The sequence below is a fragment of the Hypomesus transpacificus genome, chromosome 4, assembly GCF_021917145.1.
Source record: "Hypomesus transpacificus isolate Combined female chromosome 4, fHypTra1, whole genome shotgun sequence".
NCBI classification, from domain to species: Eukaryota; Metazoa; Chordata; class Actinopteri; order Osmeriformes; family Osmeridae; genus Hypomesus; species Hypomesus transpacificus.
Window position 1 is genome coordinate 884,497 of NC_061063.1, and position 24,352 is coordinate 908,848.

At 50.2% G+C, this 24,352-nt stretch overlaps 3 protein-coding genes across 4 annotated transcripts; 2 read left to right on the forward strand and 1 right to left on the reverse strand.

Moving 5' to 3' along the window:
* mindy1 (MINDY lysine 48 deubiquitinase 1) lies at positions 1-5,836 on the reverse strand. The gene is made up of 11 exons (XM_047019894.1): positions 5,639-5,836; positions 5,051-5,242; positions 3,546-4,725; positions 3,027-3,084; positions 2,671-2,735; positions 2,036-2,194; positions 1,784-1,886; positions 1,517-1,659; positions 1,229-1,423; positions 807-983; positions 1-576 (listed from the first exon to the last, which is right to left on the reverse strand). The coding sequence occupies exons 3-11, from the start codon at positions 4,320-4,322 to the stop codon at positions 502-504; spliced, it is 1,752 nt and encodes a 583-aa protein (XP_046875850.1). The 5' UTR covers positions 4,323-4,725; positions 5,051-5,242; positions 5,639-5,836; the 3' UTR covers positions 1-501.
* A 117-nt stretch (positions 5,837-5,953) lies between these two features.
* On the forward strand, positions 5,954-16,492 carry LOC124467575 (exopolyphosphatase PRUNE1-like). 2 transcript variants are annotated; one of them, XM_047019896.1, is made up of 9 exons: positions 5,960-5,987; positions 6,143-6,266; positions 11,145-11,252; positions 12,606-12,811; positions 13,210-13,394; positions 13,590-13,748; positions 14,106-14,200; positions 14,407-14,568; positions 14,806-16,492. In XM_047019896.1, the coding sequence occupies exons 2-9, from the start codon at positions 6,228-6,230 to the stop codon at positions 15,262-15,264; spliced, it is 1,413 nt and encodes a 470-aa protein (XP_046875852.1). In that variant the 5' UTR covers positions 5,960-5,987; positions 6,143-6,227; the 3' UTR covers positions 15,265-16,492. The 2 variants fall into 2 exon arrangements, with proteins under 2 accessions (XP_046875851.1, XP_046875852.1); XM_047019895.1 differs by having other exon boundaries at positions 5,954-6,266.
* Positions 16,493-18,592: 2,100 nt separating this feature from the next.
* On the forward strand, positions 18,593-23,939 carry LOC124467494 (BCL2/adenovirus E1B 19 kDa protein-interacting protein 2-like). Its single transcript, XM_047019795.1, has 10 exons — positions 18,593-18,823; positions 19,155-19,248; positions 19,426-19,505; positions 19,838-20,077; positions 20,332-20,544; positions 20,784-20,886; positions 21,882-22,013; positions 22,422-22,508; positions 22,862-22,960; positions 23,262-23,939. Exons 2-10 carry the CDS (start codon positions 19,199-19,201, stop codon positions 23,284-23,286), a joined length of 1,029 nt encoding a protein of 342 aa, XP_046875751.1. The 5' UTR covers positions 18,593-18,823; positions 19,155-19,198; the 3' UTR covers positions 23,287-23,939.
* Positions 23,940-24,352: the final 413 nt, after the last annotated feature.

The window sequence follows — 24,352 nt, forward strand, 5'->3', positions numbered from 1 at the left end:
TTCGTAGCACGCTTGTGAGCAGAGAGGCATCCAGGCCCCAGGAGAGGGTGACATCAGATCCAGGCTCCAGCACCGCCATCCTGGCTCACATCCCCCCAGTCGCTCCCTCACACCTCCAGCACTCAAGGTCTCCTGAAGCCTTACGTACATCCAGCTAGGCTGGTGACAGACTGACTGCCTGCCTGGTTACTGGCTGCCTGGTTACCAACTGCCTGGTCACAGACTACCTGGTTACAGACTGACTGCATAGTGACAGACTGACTGCCTGGTAACAGACAAACTGGTGGCAGACTGCCTGGTTACAGACTGACTGCATAGTGACAGACTGACTGCCTGGTAACAGACGAACTGGTGGCAGACGGCCTGGTTACAGACTGGTTGCTGGGCAGGAAAGGACAGGACTGAGCATGCCTGGGTGGGGCTGGACAGGAGGGGGCAGTGGGGAGCAGGGAGAGGCGGAGGGGGTGAGGAGGGAGGGGTGAGGATGAGGGGTGAGGAGGTCTATAGTATGACACAGTCCGAGTCCTTCTCTCGTCTTCTCGATCCTCCCTGTTGACCCGAAGCTTGACCTCTGACCTGGAAGGAAAACAGACACAAACAACCGCGTTGACACCTGTGACAGCATGGTGATGGACCGGGGCTAGTCTTGTGAGCAGTGCTTGTGCTTTGGGGCTTGTTGTTGTTATTATCAGTGACCTATGCACTTTGTAAAGCTCTCTCTTGGAAGTCGCTTTGGATACCAGCTGAATGAATACATGTAAATGTAGTCAGGGAGGTGTCTGTGCTGGGCAGAGTCATGTCTTCACCTGCTGTGTGTGGGGCTGGGAGGGGCCCTGTTGTTGCTGCTGCTGCTGTTGTTGTTGCTGCTGCTGCTGCTGCTGTTGGTACTCCTCCTCCTGCAGCTGGCGAGCTAGCTCCAGGTCACTGAGGGGCCCCGGGGCCTCTCCCTGGGCCTGCTGGAGAGACATGGCTACCAGGTAGTCCTGAACACACACACACACAGGTACGCACACACGCACAAACAGACACGCAGACACACACACACAAGCACACAAAACAGGCAAGCACACACACACACACACACACAGCCACACAAAGTGGCATGCGCACATACACACACCAACACACACACACAAAGAGAACCAAAGAACAAAGGCTGGCGTTATTGTCCTTCTCCTTTTCACTGCTGTCCCATTAGCATTAGCATCACGGTAGCCTGTAGCCTGACCTGGTCTATCTGCCTCTGCTGCTGCTGCGGGCTGGGCAGGGAGACGGGCGGGGCCAGGGGCCGCTGGGGCGGGTGGCAGAGGCGGAAGTCGGAGTCGCAGAAGTTCCCGTCCCCCTCCACGTTGTGGAGGCTCTCCCACACCAGCCCCTCCTCCTGCAGGAAGCCCTGGTCCGTCACCAGCAGGTACAGGTGACCCTGAGGGGCAGGGAGTCAGGGGGGCGGGGGTCAGGGGGGCTGACGCACAAACGCACCCGCCGGGAACATACACGGATACACACACGCACGCACCTTGTGCTTGATCATGGTGCTGAAGTGGTTGTTCCTGAAGAAGACGGAGATCTCTCCCTCGGAGGCGGTGGCGTTGAGCTCACACAGACCGTGGTACGACAGCTGGGTGGCCGTGGACTCCAGGAACTGCTCCGACACCAGGCCTGGGGACACGGGGTCACAGTGATGGGTCAGGGGTCACGGTAGGGTTAGGGGAGAGTCCCAGTGGCGTCAGGATTAGGGCAGGGTCAGAAGGATTTGGGTCAGGATTCAAAGGTGAAAGGTCACCTTCACTGACGCGGTTACTGTCTGTTGAGTGTTTGTAGTCGATGATCTTCTCCACCAGCTGGTTATAGCTCAGCTTCCCCACAGCTGACACTATCTCTGGACTCTGAAGAGAGACAAGAAGAAACAGTATTATCACTCTAGACGACATTTACTGTGAAAAGACAAGAAACGACTGTTAAATGGGAAAATACTTGTAGTGGGACTCTTATTGTGGAAATCCCTCAGGAGGACTCTTATTGTGAAAGCTCGTACCTGTGGGTCAACCAGCCAGCCGTGGTACAGCGGGATGTTGAGCAAGTCAAACACAATGCATTCTGGGGTATACTCGAAGTCAGTAACGCCCGTGAAACGCACGTTGACATCCAGACCTGTAGACAGTTTGGGAAGGACTGCCATGGCATCACTCATGTTCTGGAACACACACACACACCCCAGGTTAACACACACACACCCCAGGTTAACACACACACACACACACGAGGTTAACACACACACACGGACGTTATTAGAGGATACACATACTTCATAAGGATAAGTGGATTTATGTTGGTCGTCTACAGGGAGTAGGTGGGTAACACTGCTAAGTTTGAAAATACCGGAAATACTGTTTGTCTTATCACCTTCACCCTCACAATTTCTACCTCCCTTTCTCTCCCTCATCCTCCATTTCTATATATATTCCTCTCTACTCCCCTCTTCTCTTTCTCGACCTCTCCTTCTCTCGTGTCTCCTAACGTCTCTCTTCTCCCCTTCTGACCTTCTCTCTTTCTCTCACCCCCCCTTCTCTCTTTCTCTCACCCCCCCTTCTCTCTTTCCCTCTGGCTGATTCCGGTCCTATTAACAGCAGAGTAAACAGCCGCTGGTCTGAGTGTTTATGTGTTAAATACCTGCTGGAAGTTCAGCTCCATGCCTTCTGCCTTCTCTCTGGGCTTGACAGATAACACACATTCTCCTGTCACACACACACACACGGTTAGAAATTAAGCATTAACCTCAAAGGCCCACTAACCCCAGTCAGGAATGTGGACTCTTTATCTCCCAGCTGTTGCTAACGGTTTAGTATCAAAAGTGTGTTTAATACACACAAGGCATGTTTCCATCGGCTGAGTCAACCATGACAGAACTGAGCAATCCTGCAGCCTAACCCCAGAGTGAGTCAGAGCCAAGACAACACAGTCCTTCTACTGTTACAGAGGCCACATGGGAGTCAAGACAACCCAAGCCTCCATCTCCGCTCCCTCACCTAGGTGGGCCATCAGGTCCTCTGTGGTGATTACTTCTGTCTGGGCAGGCAGCTTTGCCTGGGAACAGAGCACAGAACACGTAAATCCGAAGATAGAGGTGTGTTGATTCAAGCTATGTTCCACACCCAAACCACTAAACTCCCAGCTTAAATAACTATCCGATAACACTTAGTTTGGGCCAGTCTAAGATGATAGTATATTATTATATTGATACTAGTGATTACATATGCTAAGGATAAGGTGAAAATGTTGAGTGAGAATACATAATAAAGCGTGCATTAAAAAAGTGTGGTAATGCTAATGTTTGATTGTGCTAACAGTAATGCACGATAAAGTGCATGACGATGTGTGATAATGTATTCTACTGATAATGTGTCTGATAATGGTAGCATGCTAATGTTATCGATAATCTTTGATCATGTGTCTGATAATGATAGCGAGTGCTAATGCTAACAATAATCTGAGATCATGTGTCTGATAACTGTGGCGAGCGCTAATGCTAATGCTAGTGAGCGTACCTTCCACCTGAGGAACAGGGTATTCATGATGGCCAGCAGGGGGCAGGGCCCGTTCTCGCTCTGCGTGATGATGGGCGTCTTCTTCTCCTTCCACGTGATCCACTTCACAAAATAGTAGGCAGGCGCAGCAGGCTCGGGCTCCAGGGCAGCTGTGGCACCCCCTGTGGCCGGTGGGGGAACTGCAGGGGCGGAGGTGAACCCAGGTCCTGCCCCCGCCGGGGCTTCTTCCTCCCCCAGGCAGGGAGCGTCTGCGGAGGGGGAGCGCCCCTCCACGCCCAGGGCTGAGTAGGAGGAGGACAGGGGTTCGTCCAGGGAGTTCCCAGGGGTGATGTCCGAGAGCTCCAGGCTAGGGATGGAGAAGGAGGCGGAGTCGGAGGACGGGCCCAGGTCCTGTGAGCCCCCAAGCGTGGTCTGGGACTGGGAGCGCTCCTCCTCCTCCACCCCCTTCCTCTCTTCCTCCTGGGGTGCACCGTTTTCAGACACGGGAGTTGTTGTTTCCTTGGCTGGAGTGGGAGTTGTAGTTTCCTGGGCTGGAGTTGTAGTTTCCCTAGGTTTACCTAGGCCCTCCGCCTCCACCAGAGGGGTTTTAGAGGCCGGGGGCAGTTTGACTGGGTTTTCGTAACCCGGGAGATCCACCAAGGAGGTGGAGTCTTCCGTCGCCGTGGAGACTGCTGGTTGAAGGCTTCCGTCTTTGGCCTGGGTGGATGGCAGTTGAAGGTCCTCTTTGCACACGCTCAGTAACTCCCCACCCACTCTATCATTGCTGGCGTCTGACATCCTGTCCGTAGCACTTAGTTGTCCAGAGATTAAAAATTAAGGCCAAGTCGGCTTCAAAGACTACCCTCTGAGAGCGAATAAAAAGCTGCAAAAACACACAAACTAAACGTCTCTCAGAGCCCTTTACACGAGATTAGTGGCGTTTGGGAGGTGACCTGGCAGTGTCGGACAGGGTTTTTACCTTGAGGGAGCGCTGTTTCTGTCACTGCTGCATTCCTGAGGAGCTCCCTTGTTTGGCAGAGCGAGGGCAGGGCGGGGGGTGACTTGACTTTCGCCACTTCTGGGAGTCACATTAGACAGAGGCTTGTACAAAGGACCTAATACAAAGGCCCATTTGCTCTCAAGTCAAGTTTGGGATCCCAGGTGCCAGAGCTCTCTTTTTGACAGAGAGACACAAGATTCACTGCAAATACAAAAGCAGGTTTGTGACAGAAAAAAGTAGTTATTCCAGAAATATTATCACAAAATATCAGCCTTCAACGAGACAAGGCAGCCTTTTCGTGTTCATGTTACAGGAAGAAGGTAGTTAGGTTTGACTATGCTTAAAGCTCCTAGTCAAATAATGTCGTTCGGTAGCTTCAGGCAATAGAACAACCGAAGTGAACAACCACAAACATGGAATCGGTCAAATGTTGTTTGACCTTGCCAACTACGCAGTCTTCTGTTCAGAATCAAATAACGCCTCAGATGAATGTTAGATAGTGTCTGAGTTTGTTTCGTCAACGCACAGGTCACCGTACAGTGGTGGTTAGTCAGACTCCTCCTCCCTTGGTTTTTACTTCGTGACAGTGATGACTAGGTAGGATTTCAGCAAGTTGCTCAGTGGTGAACTGTTAGCCTGAATTCTGCTTTGTCCGAAGGTGAGAGCTAACTAACAAGAACGTACTTTTCAGGCGTGACCATAATCGGTGATAACAGACCTGCAATGAAAGGCACAACAATTTCAACAATGTAAAATTTACAAAAACGTGATTCTTACTGGTGATTACAGTGAGGTTACAATCCATGAGCTAATTTCAATTATAAATTCAACGCCAGATCGTAGATATACATTTGCTTGACAAAACTACTGTAACAACAACATATAGCAAAAAAAAATTGTGCTACACATTGTTAATGTAAACCATCCCAATGGAGCTAAACCTTACGAAATAAGCATGATGTTCCAACATTACTGATTAGGCAACAGCTGGCAAGCTACCTCCCTGACTCAATAGTTTGCATACTAGCTGGTACTAGGCTAGGTAGAGCTAGCTATCTCTAGCTTCTGGGCTAGCCCGCTAGCTTAACGCTGATGCTGACAGAGAACAACTCACCATAAAGCCACTAGCGACACCGCAAATTACCCACTTGTTTGAAAATTCGCCTTGCTGTTAGCTAGGTTCATCAAGAATAGCATACGCAAAAAAAAAAAAAAGGATCGGACTAACTAGTCCACGTTTTCAAGCTTTGCTGACAGACAGATGACCATGCTATTTACATTCCTCGTTCGTAACATCAAATGCGTGTACTCCACATCCGGAAACCACGGTGGGTAAACAATGATGTCACGACGTTTAACGGCCACTGCAAATGAGCGTGCACGTCAAGTCGTGATTACACTCATCCGATGGCTTTGAATCTACAACAGGGTTGGTCGTACGGACGTGAACGGTGCAGCTACGGGTACATTGTTTTTGGGATCAGTGTTTGGGACAATCTTGGTGGAATATTCACCAGGGGGTGACCACGCCCACTTTTCACACATGATAGCTACAACAGCACCGCAGACGACTCCGTCCCCCTCACCCTCTTCTATCTCCCATCTCTCACCCCGTTAGATATCTGTCAAGTTACTGCAGAGGACTCTCACCGACAATAAAACTGTTATACTGAATATCCCAAGTGTGTCCTGCTCAGGCGAAAATGGAGGAGTTTCTACAGAGTTGCAGTGCTGCGGTGAAGGTAAGGAGAGATGAAACATCAACACTTTGACAAGACTCGAATTGTACAGGAATCCCTTATATGACTTGAGCTCTAGAAGGAGTACACTTAATACCGCGAGCGAGGGCTGTTTGTCACGCGCCAGCCTTGGTGGGTTGCAAACACAAACTGAGAAGCCACAGTGGACGTGCGGATGCATTGTGCAATCTTGGAAAATAATCCTATGTATCCTTTATTGCAAAGTATATCTTGGAAACTCGTCTTACATATTTAGTTTTCTTACTTGTGTGCGCTTCAAACGGAATACTTATAAAGCATGTTATTATGAATGTAGCATGGCTCGAGCTGAATGCTTAGGGCAAAATCGGACTTGGAGCGCGCAGAAGTGCACCCTTCAGGGAGAAGTCAGCGCGAGGAACTAGGACACAGTAGTTGTCTTTTACCGCAGCTAATTGGGGGGGGGGGGGGGGGGGGGGGGGGAGTTGGTAGGATGCAGAGAAAAGCATGGAGAATGTCTCTGTGTGTGTGTGTGTGTGTGTGAGAGAGAAAGAGATAGAAAGAGAGTGAGAAAGTAAGTGTGTGTGCTTGTGTGAGTGTCTGCGTGTGTTTGTGTGTGCATTCAAGCAAGCCCACCAAGAATCCTTAGGAAATTGCACGCAGCCTTGTAACAGCTGCCTGGGCCTCTCATGCTGTCTATACATTTCACTGCACTCCCCTTTACATCAGGGTCATACAAAGAGGTACACGTGGTAGGACTGTTGGATCTGAGAGACAGAGAAGGAGAGAGAGCGGCATGCAGGGGGAAAAGCCTCTTCCAAAGCTCTTGACATTTCATGGCATTTATACACATCCAACTCATCGAATTCTAATCCACCATGATGCATCCTCCACCCTTTCTGTCTTGGCAAGGGTGCAAGGTGTCTCCTACGAGGATGCATCCTTCGAGGAGTGACGCTCTGCCAGCTTCCCTCTCTCTCCCAAGCAGACAGACAGGCAGACAGACAGGCAAGCAGGAAAGCAGGGATGCAGACCCAAGCTTTGGCTTCCAGGATCCTGTGGTCCTACAGCCTGATAGCCTGGTGGTCTGCTGGCTTGTTTGATTGGATACTAGATTGATGTGGGGTTGGGAATAGTGGTAGAGAATTTTTCTACATTTCCCTGCAAAGCAAGAGTTCCAATGTTCCAATCCCTGCTTAATGTCTCATTGGATCTCATTGGTGTTTAAGTTAACAAATTATTATTACATTGCATTATTATTTGTAGGACTGTTTCTATGGGATGACTTCAGAACGATACTATTGCTCTATAGTACTTGCTGTTTAGGTCACCTCTAGTAAAATAAAAAAGCTTTATGAAGCCTTAATGGGAGCTCAATGGAGTCTTTAGCTCAATATTACAAAGGCTGCAGACTGCTCTATGAAGCCTTTATGCTGCTCTACAAAGTTTGTAAACTTCTATGAATTTTCTAGTTAAGGGCAGCTCTATAAAACCTGTAGACGGTTCTATGAAGCATTACAACTGCTCTAGGAAGCCTTTATGGCAGCTCTGTAAAGTGTGTAGGACAGCACTACACAGCTCTGTGAAGGTCTATAAAAGTCAGGGTTCAAGAGCAGGTTTCTGGTTTCACAGTTCTTTTTCTCCATAGTACAGCCGTGGCCATAAGTATTGGGAGCGACATACATTTTGTGTTTGCAAAGCCTGCTGGGCCTTGGCATAAAATGACTGCTAAGATAATTTCAGTAAGTCATATCATCAGCACAGGGAAAGTGTGAACTAGTTCTAGGTGAAATCACTATATCATTCTGATTGGAGTTTAAGAGCAGATTGACTGCTGTAAAAGAGGGTACTATTTGCATACATTGAACATTTTGAAATATGAAATGTGCCATATTGTATTCCAGTGTTCTATAGAAACATGTGAAAATGTTTCCTCAAATACTGAACCAGCAAACTTTGCAAAACACAACATTTATCATTGCCAAAACTTATGGTCACAACTGCAGTCACTCTGTATAACCTCCAACTGTGAACCGAAAACAGACCAAATTCAGTCACTCGTTCTCTACTCAGTCACTCGTTCTCTAATGATATGTACCTACTACCTACTGTCTGTGCCAGACTGGTAAACACTACCAGTCTGGGCTGTTTTGAAAGCCCTTAACTTTCCTGACTCATTCAGGATGATACAGCACTTTGTTGTTGTTGAAATGTGAAGTGCTGTTTGCCCACTGGGAAGGCTCTCTACCTCTCCCCCCGCTGAGAGCTTTTAGCACTACTTAGCCCCTCTGTCCCCTCATAGTCTAAGTGCTGGTTTCACAAGCACAGCACTCAACTGAACAACTTCTTGTTATCCCTCCCTCCTAAACTGGGATTTACTTTTTGATAGGTCTTAAATGAATATTCTGTGTTACCCTTCCTGTCATTGTTCATGCAGGTTTGCAAGCCCTGCTCCAATACTGTAGAAAAGCCTTCCTTCCTTCCTTCCTTCCTTCCTTCCTTCCTTCCTTCCTTCCTTCCTTCCTTCCTTCCTTCCTTCCTTCCTTCCTTCCTTCCTTCCTTCCTTCCTTCCTTCCTTCCTTCCTTCCTTCCTTCCTTCCTTCCCTCCCTCCCTCCCTCCCTCCCTCCCTCCCTCCCTCCCTCCCTCTGTCTGGCTTTTATCAGATGTTTCTGTGTGTTCCCTTATAAAACACTTGTATGTGTCTGGGTCATCACACACACACAGCGGGTCTCTGTCTTCCTGGCCCGTCTCAATTTAGCCGCTACTGTTTTAGACTGCATTAGAGCTTTCTTGCATGGACGACCACTGCTGATGTTGATCTGCAGGTTGCCCTTGACAACGCGAGCGAGCTAACTTGTTGTCTTATCGGAAGGGCGAATCTCCAGCCCAGCGGGCGGTAGACCGTGGTTCATTCCCCCCCCCCCCCCGACAATCTCTGGATCCAAATAAGGATATTAGGGACAGGAGAGATTTACTGTTGTCCTCTGCTCCTCTCCCCTCCTCTCCTCCCCTTCTCCTCTCCTCTTCTCCGTTACTCTAAATCCCCACCTCCCCTCCTCTTCGGCTGTCCGAGCACCCCCACATCCGTCCATCCGTTCGCTCATCCATCTATCTATCCATCCGTCCAGAGAGGGATGAGAGAAACCGAAAGGGCAGGGCTGTGTTTACATCGACCAGATAGAAGATGACTATAAGAGGCACTTAGAGACAAAGAAGTATAGAGACAGGGAGAAACAGATAGAGAAAAGGTTTGAGAGAGACCAGAGAACAAAGGAGAGAGAGAGAGAAAGAGAGAGAGAGGAGAAGCACGTCTTGTGTAAGGAGGATCATTGTTTAAGCGGGAGCGTTCCACCCGAGGGGTCGCAGAACCCAGAAGAGAGGTCTTCTAAATATCTAGTACCCGTGCTCCACGCAAAGGTGCAATGGCTGTACCACGGGCATGCCCTCTACACAGTCCCCCTCCTGTACAAGAAGAGGTGATGGAGATCCCTCCCTCCTCCTCTCCTCCATGTCCCATTTTCATAGTCCCTCCTCAGCCATCCCTCCATACCTCCATCCCTCCACTCTCCCACCAGTCCAGTTCACACACAGGCAAGCTATTTCTGTGTGTTTGTCCTTGTCCCTTAAAATGGCCACAGTAATATAGGACCGTCGAATATTCTAGCTGAGAGAATACTACATTAGTATACACTCCAGCTGAAAGAGTACTGCATTAGTATACACTTCAGCTGTGAGAGTACTACAATCATACTCCAGCTGTTGAGAACCACAGTGTAGTAGATCCAACAGACAGAGATCCGCCTGTCAGTTGAACTTACACTTCAGAGTTAATTATAGCCTAGCAAGCCCGCGACTCTCACACTCACACTCACACTCACACTCACACTCACACTCACACTCACACTCACACTCACACTCACACTCACACTCACACTCACACTCACTCTCACACTCACACTCACACTCACACTCACACTCACACTCACACTCACACTCACACTCACACTCACACTCACACTCACACTCACACTCTCTCTCTCTCTCTCTCTCTCTCTCTCTCTCTCTCTCTCTCTCTCTCTCTCTCTCTCTCTCTCTCTCTCTCTCTCTCTCTCTCTCTCTCTCTCTCTCTCTGTCTCTGTCTCTGTCTCCGTCTCTGTCTCTCTCTCTGTCTCTGTCTCTGTCTCTCTCTCTGTCTCTGTCTCTGTCTCTCCCTCCTTCTCTCTATCTCCATCTCTCCCTCTTTCTCTCTATCTCCATCTCGATCTTTCTCGGTTGCTTGTCCTGTCCATTATTTCCCCCCGTCCCCCCTCCCTCCACATCTCTGCTTTTGTCTTCCTTATTGTTCCCTTGCTCGTCCTATTTCCCTCGTCTTTCTCCCCTCCCTTGCTCCCCTCCCCTCCGTCATGCCTCACCAGGATCTGCTGGCTGCTAAGGCTGATGGGAGGTGACAGGGATGCTCGGACATGGGGAAGGAGAGAGAGGGGAGGAAAAGAGAGGAGAGCAGAGGAGAGCGGATAAGAGGAGGGGGATGTTGTAGGATAGGGGAAGAGGTGAGAGGGAGGAAAGGCATTGAGAGAGCAGGAAGAGAGGAGTGGAAAAGAGAGGAGATAGGAAATAAAGATTGAGGTTGATAGCCTGGTCAGCATTGATTGAGTAGGTTAATGTAAGTTAATCACAGTAGGCTTAAGACTGGGTGTAGCCTGGTTTTGGTTTATCATGTTTTCTTCTTGTGTTCCCTTTTACCTTCTCCCTTCCTTTTTACCACTCCCACCCCTGCTTTCTCTCCTCTAAACACCCTCTGTCCCTCCTCCCTTTCTCCTTCATCCTACTTCTCTCTCTTTCCTCCCTCCTCTCTTCTTCCTCCCTCCTCTCTTCTTCCTCCCTCCCCCCTTCTCCTGCAGGGCAGTTCTCAGGACGGCTCTGCTGGGATCCACGTTGTCCTTGGCAGCGAGTCATGTGACCTGGACTCCATGGTGTCGTCGCTGGCCTACGCCTACTTCCTGTTCCGTGTAAGACCTCCCCCGAACCTCAAGGTTCAGCCAATCACTGCTTCTCAACCCCCAGTTTCAGCCAATCACCGATATGCAACAGTTTCAGTCCATCGTCTCTTAGGGACAAAAACGAAGCTCAAACTTTCAAATGGGCAACAAGCTGTGGTCAATTCAAACTACACTCTGTCTGGGTGTGTCTTAAATTCCAAAGATTACATTCAATTAAATTGAGACTCTGTGTGCCACTGTGTGTGTGTGTGTGTGTGTGTGTGTGTATCTCTGTGTGTGAGTCTGTCTCTGGTTCACTGTGGGATGTGATAATGTAGACATATAAATAGTGGCTGTGGTTCACAGAAGGTCAGTGTTCGGAAGTACTGTGCTCCAAACCATCTAGTCAGCTCTCACAGAACAACACACTGGCCTGGTCCCAAACCCAACAGTCTAGCTGTCTACACTGTTCTGGCCTAAACCCAAACTGAACAGCCCAGCTATCTTCACAGCCTGGTCCCAAACCAAACAGTCTAGCTATCTACACGGCCTGGTCCCAAACCCAACAGTCTAGCTATCTACACGGCCTGGTCCCAAACCCAACAGTCTAGCTATCTACACGGCCTGGTCCCAAACCCAACAGCCTAGCTATCTACATGGCTTGGTCCCAAACCCAACAGTCCAGCCAACCTTTTGTTGCTTCCCTTGTCTAGATGGCAGGAGAGGGTACAACGGACATGTCATTGCGGTCATATAACACAGTGACAACAGGATAAACTTTATGCCATGTGGATAGGTTTATTCCCCTTTCTCTCCCTCTCTCCCTCTCCATCTCACATTCCCCCTTTCTTTCTCCCTTTCTCTCCCTCACCCCTCTCCACTTTCTCTTCGCAAGCCCGCAACTGTCTCTCTCTTCATCTCCTTTTCCACCCTTTCTCTCTCTCTCTCTCCTTCCTTCTCTTTCTATTCCCCCTCTCTCTCCCTCTCTTTTCTTCATCGCCTCATCGATCCAGTCGTCCTCCACCAGTCTTGGCTAGTCTGCCCTTCTTCTTTGCTCATGAAATATTCACACAGCGTCAGATACCCTAGACCCCCACAGGAGAGGGGGAACGACAGACAGGTCGACAGACAGAGAGATAGGTAAGAGAGCAGACAGACAGACAGAGAGAGAGACATAGATAGGCAATGAGAGAGACAGTTGGCTGAGAGACAGGCAAAAAGACAGTTCCCCTGTCTACATCACCTTGATATCATCTATCCTTCTCTCCTCCTCTGCTCTTCCCTCTGCTTTCCTGTCCTTTTTTGAAACCTTTCCTCCATGGCCTTACTCTTACACGTCAACAAACTTGACATCTTCTGTCGCCCCTGCCCCCCCCCCCCCAGACTTCCCCTCGTCCCCATGGCACCCCCGTGGCTGTGATGAACATTCCGAGGGCGGAGTTTCCCCTGCGCTCCGACAGCGTCCTCCTGCTCAGGGAGGGCGGAGTCTCGCCGGACAGCTTGGTGTTCCGAGACCAGCTGGACCTGGCTCGTCTCCATGGGGACAAGCGCCTGGCGCTCACGCTGGTGGACCACAACGTTCTCCCCAGGTCAGAGGTCACCGGTGGACCTAGTCTCTGTCTCTCTCACTTCTATCCCTCTCTCTCTCTCTTCCATCTCTCACTGTCAGTCTTCTTCCCTTCCTTTCGCTGTATCCCTCTCTCTCTCTCATCTGCATCTGTAGCACCTCAACTTCCTTTCTACCGTTTCTCCCCTGCCTCTCTCTCTCTCTCCCTCTCTTCTCTCTTTCTCTCCTCTCTCTTTCTCGCTCCTCTGTCTTTCTCCTCTCTCTTTCTCTCTCTCTCCTCTCTCTCTTTCTCTCTCTATCCTCTGTTTCTCTCTCCTCTCTCTCTCTTCTCTCTCCATCCCGTCTCTCTTTCTCTCTCTAATAGACAGTATTTCCTCCTCTCTCTTCTTTCTCTCTTCTCTCCCTCCCTCTCTCTTCCAGGGCTGACAGGGACCTGGAGGCAGCCGTAGTCGAGGTTATCGACCACCACCACCTGGAGCGGACGCCCTCCACTTCCTGTCGGGTCGCCGTGGAGACAGTGGCTTCCTGCGCTACCTTGGTGACGGAGCGGATCCAGCTGCGAGGACCGGAGGTTCTGGACCCCCAGCTGGCCCTGCTGCTGTACGGTGAGGACAGAATCTGCCCCTAACGAGTGTTCAGATGGCGGATGTTGCCTGGCAACCAAAGAGCTCCGTGGAAACCATCCCCTCATTGTTTTACTAATCCGCTGCCTGGGGCTTCCGGTAATGAATCTGTTCATCGCCAATGACAAAAGTTGTGAACTGCATTTCCCATGATGCACTGGGACTGTGTGCTTCCAGGTGCCATCCTGCTGGACTGTGTGAACATGGTGCCCGCGGCAGGCCTGGTGACAGCCAGGGACAGCCAGGCGGCTTGTTACCTGGAGACGCGCTTCCCAGACCTGCCACCGAGGGGTGCTCTCTTCCAGTCCCTGCAGAGCGCCAGGGCTGAGCTCTCAGGTGAAGACTACTGGAGCGCTGGTGCCTGGGATGCAGAGCCATGGAAAGAGACTCCTCTATGGGACTCTATGGCTATGGTTGTGGTTGTTATCACTACTAGGTCTCACACAAACTGTTGAGCTGAAACTCAACACAAAACTCTGTCCTCAAACTAGGTCTACTGTGTGTGTGTGTGTGTGTGTGTGTGTGTGTGTGTGTGTGTGTGTGTGTGTGTGTGTGTGTGTGTGTGTAGGTGTGTTTGGTCTGGCTAGCTCTGAGTGTGGATGTGTTGCCTTGCCTGTATGTATTCAGCCTGTAGCTGTATCACTGAGTATGTGTGTGTTTGTGTGTGTGTTTGTGTGTGTGTGTGTGTTGTAGGTCTGTCTACAGAGCAGATCCTGATGAAGGACATGAAGAAGATCTCAGGGGAGGACCTGAATCTGGCCATCAGCACCGTCTACATGACGCTGGATGTATGTAACTTCCTGCTTCCTGTCTCTACAGGAAGTTAGACCCGGTCCATTCTCCCGTCCTAGATCCATCAGCATTTACCAGCCAGTATTAACATATATGTCCTACACATCTTACATCTATGTTGTTGTTTATTGTTATTCACTCTTGGTTATTGTTTACTCCTGTTTACTGATGTAAACTTCAGTTTGTTGTTGTGTTACCCTAGATGTTCCTTCAGAGGAGGAGCCTACAGCAGGAGCTGTGTGAGTTTTGCCACAAGCATCGCCTGGGCGCACTGGTTGCCATGACAATCTCCTTCCGTGAGGGCAGCAGCGAGCCGTGTCGCCAGCTGGCCGTGTACAGCGCCAGCACCCTCTACAGGGAGGAGGTGGGTACTGCGGTCTGCCTGTTCTGCCTGTAGGTCTTTCCTGTGGGTGTCTTTTGTTGTTTCCTTTGGAGAAATGATGTGAAACTTAGACTTTGTTCTTAGTGTTTCTTCTAGACGAGGTTTTGAGTGCTTGCCGTTCTTGGATGTGAGAGTTTGCTGTTCTTGGTTGTGAGAGTTTGCTGTTTTAGGTTTTGTGTATTTGTTGTTTTATGCTACTGCTGTGTCTGTGTTCCTCAGGTGAGCCAAGCCTTGGAGCACGCCCACTCCCCGTCGCTCAGCCTATCACCAGTCAGCAGCCCTTATAAGGACGTAAAAGCCTATCACCAGGACAACACCTTGGCCTCCTGTAAGAAGCTCCTCCCCGTCCTCCGAAACTTCCTGCAGGAGTGGGACAGAAAACAGGTGCATTGTGGGGAGGTGGGGGAGGACCTCGACGACAACTTCGACCAATCGTTATCCCCGGGCATGGACGGGGAGCCCCGCCCCCGCGTCTACTCCGCCTGCCGACACCACCGGCGCCGGCTGCAGGGAGCAGAGAATTGTGGGCCGGAGGAGGAGCTGTGGGTCCCGCCCACGCCCATGAACAGCCTGGCGGAGGGTTGCCCCCTGGACGGGGGGCTGGGACGCCTCAACCACGACGCCATCTTGGAAAGGTTCAGTCGACTGGGGCGGGGCGACGAGGAGGAGCAATCTTGAATCGGAAAAAACGTGGACGTTTGTATCCGACTCTTGTTAGGTCACCGGGAGTCTGTGTCTGGGATGCTGACTGTTGTGAGCAGCAGCAGGAACGAGGCCTTGGTCGAGGGATTTCGAGGTGTTCCTCTTTGCTATCTTAACAGAGGGGTTCTCTGTGGGATCCATCCATGCGAGGGGTTCCTCTCCACTCTCCATCTCTCCACGAGACACACAGCAGGGCTAGGGAATGGGAGCGTTCCTCTGGAGAGAACAGAAGATGGAAGGAGGTAGAGGAAGAGAGAGATGAACTGAGAGAAAGGGAGGGAAGGAGAACGTTTGGAGATATTTTACAGACTTATGCATGAAGTTGTTTGCCTTTTTGCGAGTCAGTTGATTCTGTTTGTTTTTTATTGTTGTTTTTTTCCTCCCAAAGTGTCAATCAAAACACATAAGTTCTGTTGAAATGTTTCATGGGAGATGTAGTTTGTGTGATCAATGCAATGGCCCAAGTGATGTCACTATCTTGCCTTCATCAGTTATCTTTTATGGTCACATACACAAACATGCACATACACACACCCATACACACTTTCTCTCACTCACTCACACACACACACACACACACACAGGCAAACACACGTTCTTAAAAGTTGTACCTGGATGTTTCTTTCTCAACCAGTGTCCTTCTTGCAGATTTTGAATTAATGTCTTAAACCCAGAGTTTTTCCTTAGGAACACTTCCTTAGCAACCTCCTTCTTCATAAAAGCTATTGTCTTCTAACAGGTGTAACCATGAGACATACCCTGAGTAAATAATTAATTAATGTTGCCATGTCCTTTCAGGCATTGGTCCTTCCCATAATGCACGGCTGTTTCTCTGTCCCCTGTAAGACAACCAGGCCCCTCCCCCATTCATCAGGCCCCACTTCCCTGTATTAGGCCACGCCTTCCCTGCATCAGGCCCCACTTCCTTGTATTATGCCCCGCCTTCATGCATCAGGCCCCAACTCCTTATATTATGCCCTGATATCAGGCCCCTCAATTTTGATATTAGGGTCCCCCTCCTTAAATCAGGCCCTACCTCCCTGTATCAGGCCCCACCTTCTTATATTTGGCCCCGCCTCTCTGTATCAAGCCCCATCTCCTTATAATAAGCCCCACCTCCCCATGTTTGCACCCCTTCCTGTCTCAGGTCCCGCCCCCTGTCTCAGGTCCTGCCCCCTGTCTCAGGTCCCGCCCTCTGTCTCATGTCCCGCCCCCTGTCTCAGGTCCTGCCCCCTGTCCCGTGTCCCGCCCCCTGTTTCATGTCCCGCCCCCTGTCTCAGGTCCCGCCCCCTGTCCCGTGTCCCGCCCCCTCTCTCATGTCCCGCCCCCTGTCTCAGGTCCCACCCCCTCTAGTATGCAATATGAGCAGTGCCTGCAGTCTGCACAGCCGCCTGTATGAAGAGTCGACAAGACAATATGCAGTTCTAAATAAAGAAGGATTTATAAAGTGTCTCTTGGTCTCTGTCTTTCTGTCATCTCTTTCTGTGGCAGATTCAAACCAACAACCAAACAGCTGGTTGCACAGGAAGCCCCGTGTTCTGTGTCCTTCTTCATAAAAGCTATTGTCTTCTAACAGGTGTAACCATGAGACATACCCTGAGTAAATAATTAATTAATGTTGCCATGTCCTTTCAGGCATTGGTCCTTCCCATAATGCACGGCTGTTTCTCTGTCCCCTGTAAGACAACCAGGCCCCTCCCCCATTCATCAGGCCCCACTTCCCTGTATTAGGCCACGCCTTCCCTGCATCAGGCCCCACTTCCTTGTATTATGCCCCGCCTTCATGCATCAGGCCCCAACTCCTTATATTATGCCCTGATATCAGGCCCCTCAATTTTGATATTAGGGTCCCCCTCCTTAAATCAGGCCCTACCTCCCTGTATCAGGCCCCACCTTCTTAAATTTGGCCCCGCCTCTCTGTATCAAGCCCCATCTCCTTATAATAAGCCCCACCTCCCCATGTTTGCACCCCTTCCTGTCTCAGGTCCCGCCCCCTGTCTCAGGTCCTGCCCCCTGTCTCAGGTCCCGCCCTCTGTCTCATGTCCCGCCCCCTGTCTCAGGTCCTGCCCCCTGTCCCGTGTCCCGCCCCCTGTTTCATGTCCCGCCCCCTGTCTCAGGTCCCGCCCCCTGTCCCGTGTCCCGCCCCCTCTCTCATGTCCCGCCCCCTGTCTCAGGTCCCACCCCCTCTAGTATGCAATATGAGCAGTGCCTGCAGTCTGCACAGCCGCCTGTATGAAGAGTCGACAAGACAATATGCAGTTCTAAATAAAGAAGGATTTATAAAGTGTCTCTTGGTCTCTGTCTTTCTGTCATCTCTTTCTGTGGCAGATTCAAACCAACAACCAAACAGCTGGTTGCACAGGAAGCCCCGTGTTCTGTGACCAGATACATATGTTAACGACACACACACAGGTACACAGGTACGATTTCTGGCTCGTGAAAAGCCTCGAAAGAAATTTGAAAACGCCACCACAACCTCACAGGCTTGGGGAGAATGGTATGCTCCAGAGGGCTGGAGGCTGGAGAGCTGGATGTGTTCTGATGAGTCTGTCAGCAGCCAACACCCCTTCAGCCCTGCCCGCCGGGTGTCATTTCACACAGGGCGTGGCCTACCACTGTTCCAACTGTACACCGTGAGTGTGTGTGTGTGTTCTGGGACGTGTTGTGCGAGCACTTGTGTTTGCGTGTGTGTATCTGTATGTGTCTGAGTATGTTTTGCGATTTTCCTGTTCATGTATGAGTGTGTGTGTGTATGTGTGTGTGTATCAGCCCATCCCTAGTCATGCCCCTGCTTGCTCTGTGATTCCATCTCAGGGAGAGAGCGGAGCCGTCAGACTGGCTGAGTGAGTACGCTCCAAAGGTCTTCCTGGAGCTGTTTATAGGAGCAACAAAACACTCCCGTGACTATCCAGTTCCACTATCATACTAAGACATGGACTACAATGTTGCTGAGGGCAACAGGAAGAAAGGTTTTCCCCACTTCCTGTCCAGAATAGGACCCCTGTGACACTATCGTCTTTGTCTGTCTTATATGTCCTGACTCAGACAACATGAGTTCTCAGACATACCTACCTGGCTGATAATTGACCTGTGTGTGTATTTAGTGTGTGTGGTGTGACTATTATGGTCTGGTGTATTTCCCAACCAGAAGCCCAACAAAGCGCAGATAGAAATGTGTTTCGAAATGATGCTTCCAAAGCGTGTTCCCAGACTACGTTCCTGGAGCGTGTTCCTTGTACATGCAGGCCTCTCACCCCCCCCCCCCCCCCCGCCAACCCAACTGGCAGCCCTTGTCCGGGCCGGGCCACGTTGCCGTGGTTACAGGGATAGGCCGGCGCACGTTGACGGCGCACCACACCCCCGCCTTCAGGTGTGTCGCCCGTAACAGCTCACCTGCTCAGCCGCCGTCCTCAGCCTGTCTGGATGGAAGCTTCTCTCTCACCTGAACTCGTCGATCCAGAAGGCACGGTTTCCACGGAGACGAGACCTCCGTAGGGTACGACCAGACAGACCCCACAGCCCGAAGCCCAGAGAGGTAAAACCACCAAAGGTTTCTTGTTCTCTACCGGAAGTCACATGGCTCCCAGCAGTTGATTGTGTCACTGCAATGTTGTGGTTTTGAATGTCCGAAAATACAGTAAGTCATTTCCTTAAGCTGTGAGAAATGGTTGAACATTTGTAGATGACAGGAATTTGACTTTGAAAACATATATGGCCGTGTTGTTGCTGTTGTTAAGCTTTGTGTGTGGAAGGTTCAAGACCACAGGAGTGTCTGTAACCTGTCTTCTCAGGGGAGAACATTGACACCTCAAGGCCACAGGGGGGCAGCAGAGATAGCGTCTGTGATTGTAAATACTTTTCTTCAGATCAGACAGGAAAGTACAACAACAGCCACAACCAAAGCGTCCCCATGGAGACCGGCGGACAGGCCGAGCACAAGGACGAGGAGGACACTTCCAGGTTAGAGGTCGATCCCCATAGCAACGTACCGGATCATCAGATCAACTAACTCAAAACAAAGACTGTGTTATGTTCAGACTGTGTTGTGATGATCAGTTCATAACACCGTCTGTAGTCTTTTGACGTACCCTCTGATGACCAGTGATCCTGTCTCTCTCCCGGTCCACACCTGCTCAGTACTGCTTCCAGTACGTCAGATGAAGACTTGTCAGATGAGACCTTGGAGAGGAGCACCAGGGCAGCAGGGACGAAGCCAGGTAGTGACACGCACTCTGGCAGTCTGACCTCCAGACCCCTGACATCTGCTCATGTTTGTCTATTGAAAAACATATTTGTATCTCAATGAAAGATTTGATGGCATAACCAACTGATGAAATGTCAGTGTAAAAAAAGACATCAGCTACAAGGGAAAACGTAAACTGTCTGTATCGGTAAATAAACAAATGAGACAAACTGTCCGGTTTCATCCACGCTAGCCTTGATCTGAGGTCAAATAAATACAAATACATAGTGAATAATACAGAGGAAAGGTAAATATTGATGATGTCATGGTATGAAGCCCAGATGAACACTGATGATGTCATCGTAGCCCCTCCCAATAGCCTTGCGCTGGGGTCAGAACCCAGGAAGCGCCGCTTGATGGCCCCGGCTCTCAGCCTATCACTGGGCAGGAGTGAGTCCGTCGTCTCGGAGGAATTCCTGTCGGCCGCCATCTCACCCTCCATCGACGAGGAAGGAGACCTAGCGTTGGACCTCGACCTGGACGCCATGGAAACGCCCTCGGACAGCGAGTCCCTCCACTTCCCCTCCCATGACCTGGACCTGGAGGGTAAGGAGGGGGGTGGGGACGGGTCAGAGGTCAGTCTGGATAAAGGCCAGACTCCGTTCGCGACCTCTTTTCCTCATGGACATTTGATCAAACATGGACAATCATCATCAACTCCTCCTCCTCTCCTTCTCCACCTCTTCTTCTTTCCTCCTCTTCTCCTCCTCCTGTCCGCCTCTTCCTACTTCTAATCTCCCGCTCCTCCACCTCTTCCTCTCCTTCACCTCTCCCCCTCAACCTCTCCTCCTCCCCTCCAGATGACTTCCACAGGCTGGGCGTGGCCACGGGTCGTCCCAGGGTGCGTTCGCCAGTGGCGGGGCCGGAGGGCTCTGAGGTGGGGTCCCTGGAGCAGGACCAGACTGACAGCCAGGGCACCAGGTGGCGCTGTTTCACCACGGGAGACCCTCCTCAGAAGAACCGGGTCAACATGAGCGTCCTGGAGCCCTACCTGAGGGTGCTATCCCACGGAGGTCAGCACTGGGTCTTAGTGCCCTACCGTTTTACAGCAGGGCTGGGTCTGGCCTATACTGTTGGCCCTGGGGGGGGGATGAGTGTGTGTGTTTGTGTTTTTTTGTGTTTGTCTGTCAAGCTGTGTATTGTTGGGTGTGTGTTGTGTCTGGGCTAGATCCGAATACACAACAAGCCTTCACTTTCCAGAACCAGGAGTGTTCTGTCCACCTTTCACATGCTCCTCTGGGTCGCCCTCCAGGTTACCATGAAGACGGGCCAGATGACATCATCGTCTTCTCCTCCTGCTATCTCCCTGACAACAGCGTAGAGAACTACCAGTACGTCATGGATAACCTCTTCAGGTACGCCTCGCTCTCTTTCTCTCTCTACTTCTCTTTCTGTTTGGCTCTCTTTCACTACCTCTCTCTCTCTTTATCTCTCGTTATCTCTATCCTCACACACACAAAACACAACCACTAATAGTATATTAATGATTAACAGACTTGTTTCCAGATATCAATGTACAGCCTTGGCTATAAGTTTTGGCAATGACAAATGTTGTGTTTTGCAAAGTTTGCTGGTTCAGTATTGGAGGAAAAAGTTTTCACGTGTTTCTATAGAATAAAGGAATACTATAAGGCACATTTCATATTTTTTTAAGCTTTTTTGGGGGCGAACATTTTCAATATATGCAAATAGTCCCCTCTTTTACAGCAATCAATCTGCTCTTAAAATCCAATCAGAATGATATAGTGATTTCACCTGGCTAGAACTGGTTCACACGTCCCCCTGTGCTGATGATATGACTTACTGAAATTATGTTAGCAGTCATTTTATGCCGAGGCCCAGCAAGCTTTGCAAACACAAAATGTATGTCGCTCCCAATACTTTTGGCCACGGCTGTAATCAAAATATCACATTTGAATCCCAGTGTCCTGGGTATAGAGATGTACATGGTTCTAATCTCCGTGGGTCCAATTATATGATGGAAATGGTTTGACAACACATTCAGCAATAAGATATTACATTAAAGTTACATTAACTACCATGTTACTGTATAGCAGCACTTTATTTGGGGGATTTGGAGGATTTGGGGCTAATTTGGGCTTTCCAGGGGGAAGTGCATGTCAACACTCATCTTCTATTAACGTGAATCTTCAACTGCCTCTTTACAACATCCACTTACCCCTGACACCCCTCCCAGAAACTCTGCCTCCTTACACTTTCGTACTTTCGACCTAAACCGCAAACACTGAATACCATTTAATTACATTTCAATTCCCATGTAGCTACAATGTTGTTACTATACAGGTGTATTGTTGTGTGGTTACCGTCACATGACATCTAACGGTTGCAGGTACGTGATTGGCACGTTGGAGCTCATGGTGTCTCAGGATTACGTTATCGTCTACCTGTGTGCTCTGACCCAGAGGAACAAGCTGCCCGCCATTGGCTGGCTCAGAGAATGCTACACCGCTATCGACCGCAGGTAGGATCTCATTGGACGGCTGAGGGACAAGGTAGGCTGTGATTGGTTGGCTGTATCCATTGAGAAGATGCTTGATGTGACTGGCATTGGGTCAGAGACAAGGACGTACCGGTATGCTCTGATAGGCTGACGCAAGGTTTGCTGAGTTGTCTAAACCACTTCCTGTCTGTTGTCTGAGAGGCCCCTGGAGGATGGGGAGGGTGAACCCTTACTCAGCGTTTTGGATGAGGTCACACAGGCAGTTAGGGAAGACGAAGCTCTCTAGAAGGAGGAACCTCTGACAGACTGACTGACCGTGTGTGTGTGGAGCATGTGTGTATCTGTGGAGTGTAGGTATATCTCTGTGTCAGTGTGTGTGTGTGTGTAGTGTGTGTGTGCTGCTACTCAGCATTTCTTGGATGTTCCCAGGCTCAGGAAGAACTTGAAAGCTCTGTATGTGGTCCATCCCACCTGGTACATCAAGGCCCTCATCACCATCATCAAACCCTTCCTCAGGTCTGGACCATCACTATCACCATCACCACCCTCATCATCACCATCACCATCATCGTTATCGTGCATCTGTATTATTCTGTCGTTCATACATCTCCCCTCCCCTCCCCTCCCCTCCTCGCCCCGCCCCTCCCATCCCCTCCCCTCCTCCTCACCTCTTCTCCCCTCCCCTCCCCTCCCCTCCCCTCCCCTCCTCTCCTCTCCTCTCCTCTCCTCTCCTCTCCTCTCCTCTCCTCTCCTCTCCTCTCCTCTCCTCTCCTCTCCTCTCCCCTCCCCTCCCCTCCCCCCCTCCCCTCCCCTCCCCCCCTCCCCTCCCCTCCCCTCTTTTCTCCTCTCCTCCCCTCCCCTCCCCTCAGCTCTAAGTTCAGCAGGAAGCTCCAGTTCGTCTCCAGTCTGGAAGATCTCTCCCAGCACGTCCCCACAGAGGGGCTGCAGATCCCAGACGGTGTCCGACAGTGAGTATCCCTCCTTCCCTCCCCCTCCATCCCCCTTCCCTCCCCCTCTCCTTCCCTCCCCCTCCTTATCCCTAACCGCTAAGACCCAACCCTAACCCAGACTAACCCTAACCCTGTCCCCCAAATCCCAACCATAACCCCTTACCCCTAACCCATAACCCCTATCCCCAAACCCCACCCCTAAACCATGACCCTAACCCAAGACCCAACCACTAACCCCTGACCCTAAAGATAGTGTCTAACATTGACCCCTGAACCCTAAACCCTGAACCCTAACAGGCTGTGCTCTCTGCTCTCTCAGGTTTGATAAAAGCATGAGCAGGTGATGCTGGACACCCGTGCAATCAGGAACAGTCACACAAAATGGTAGATGGAATCGCCCACCTCTGACAGCCAATCCGATGGCAGGACACATGGCCGACAACCAGTATCATAAGTCCAATGTCTACAGAGGCTGGTCCCTCCTGCTTTCAGCTCGTACTTAGAAGACCCCTCCCCTTCCGCTTCAAACATTCATTATATAAGTTCCAATATGGCTGTCGTTACCATGGCATCGGCCTGGCAGAGTAAACAGGTTCCTACCTGAGGTTCCTCTTGTTCCTACCCGGTAAGAGTCTGATAAGAGGTGCAGAAACAGCCCATGTGTTCTGATTGGTTCAGGTGCACTTTTTCCTGGCAGTTCTGTCGTTGTTTTCATGTTCTATCTTTTTCATCTTCTGATATCTGTTATCTTCAGACTGAATGTGACAGACAGTTCCTAGTTTGGGCAACCGACAACGCATTTTTTCTTTTGTACAGTCTCTTTTCTTCGGTCTCTCCATCACAGTCTTTCTTTAGATCTTAGTCTTTTACGGTCTCTGTAATACTCACCTGAGGAGGGAGCGGCATTTCAGTTCCTTGTAAAGGCGTCTCGCAAACAGAGATAACTTATCTCAATGTGATTAAGCTGTATAAAAAAATAAATGTTTAATAAACTGTCCACTCTTTGTAGTCTGACACTGTTTCACGAAAGTCACCCTTTGGAAACATGACATCACTTATGAATCCAAGAAACGTGTTGGTTTCTTACATATCTATCTGGTTGTTCCACTCCATATTTAGGGAAGGGTTGTGCTGGCGTAGCACATTAGCGTTCACAATTTATAGATTTTTCTTCAACAAATACGCTGTTGTTTGTCTACTTTAGTACTGAAAGTGTGTGTCCTCTGAAGAGGGGGGAGGGCGGTGGGCATCAACGAAAAGAACGACTAATACTATCTTCCTTCTCACGGACGTCTTTATCGTCCTTGTGTTTATGTCTCGGACAACAAACAACTGGAAATAAAAGCCCAGCCTCTTCTCCGATGAAGTGGCCTATGAATAGCGACCTGTTCCTTGGTAAGCGGTTGCAGC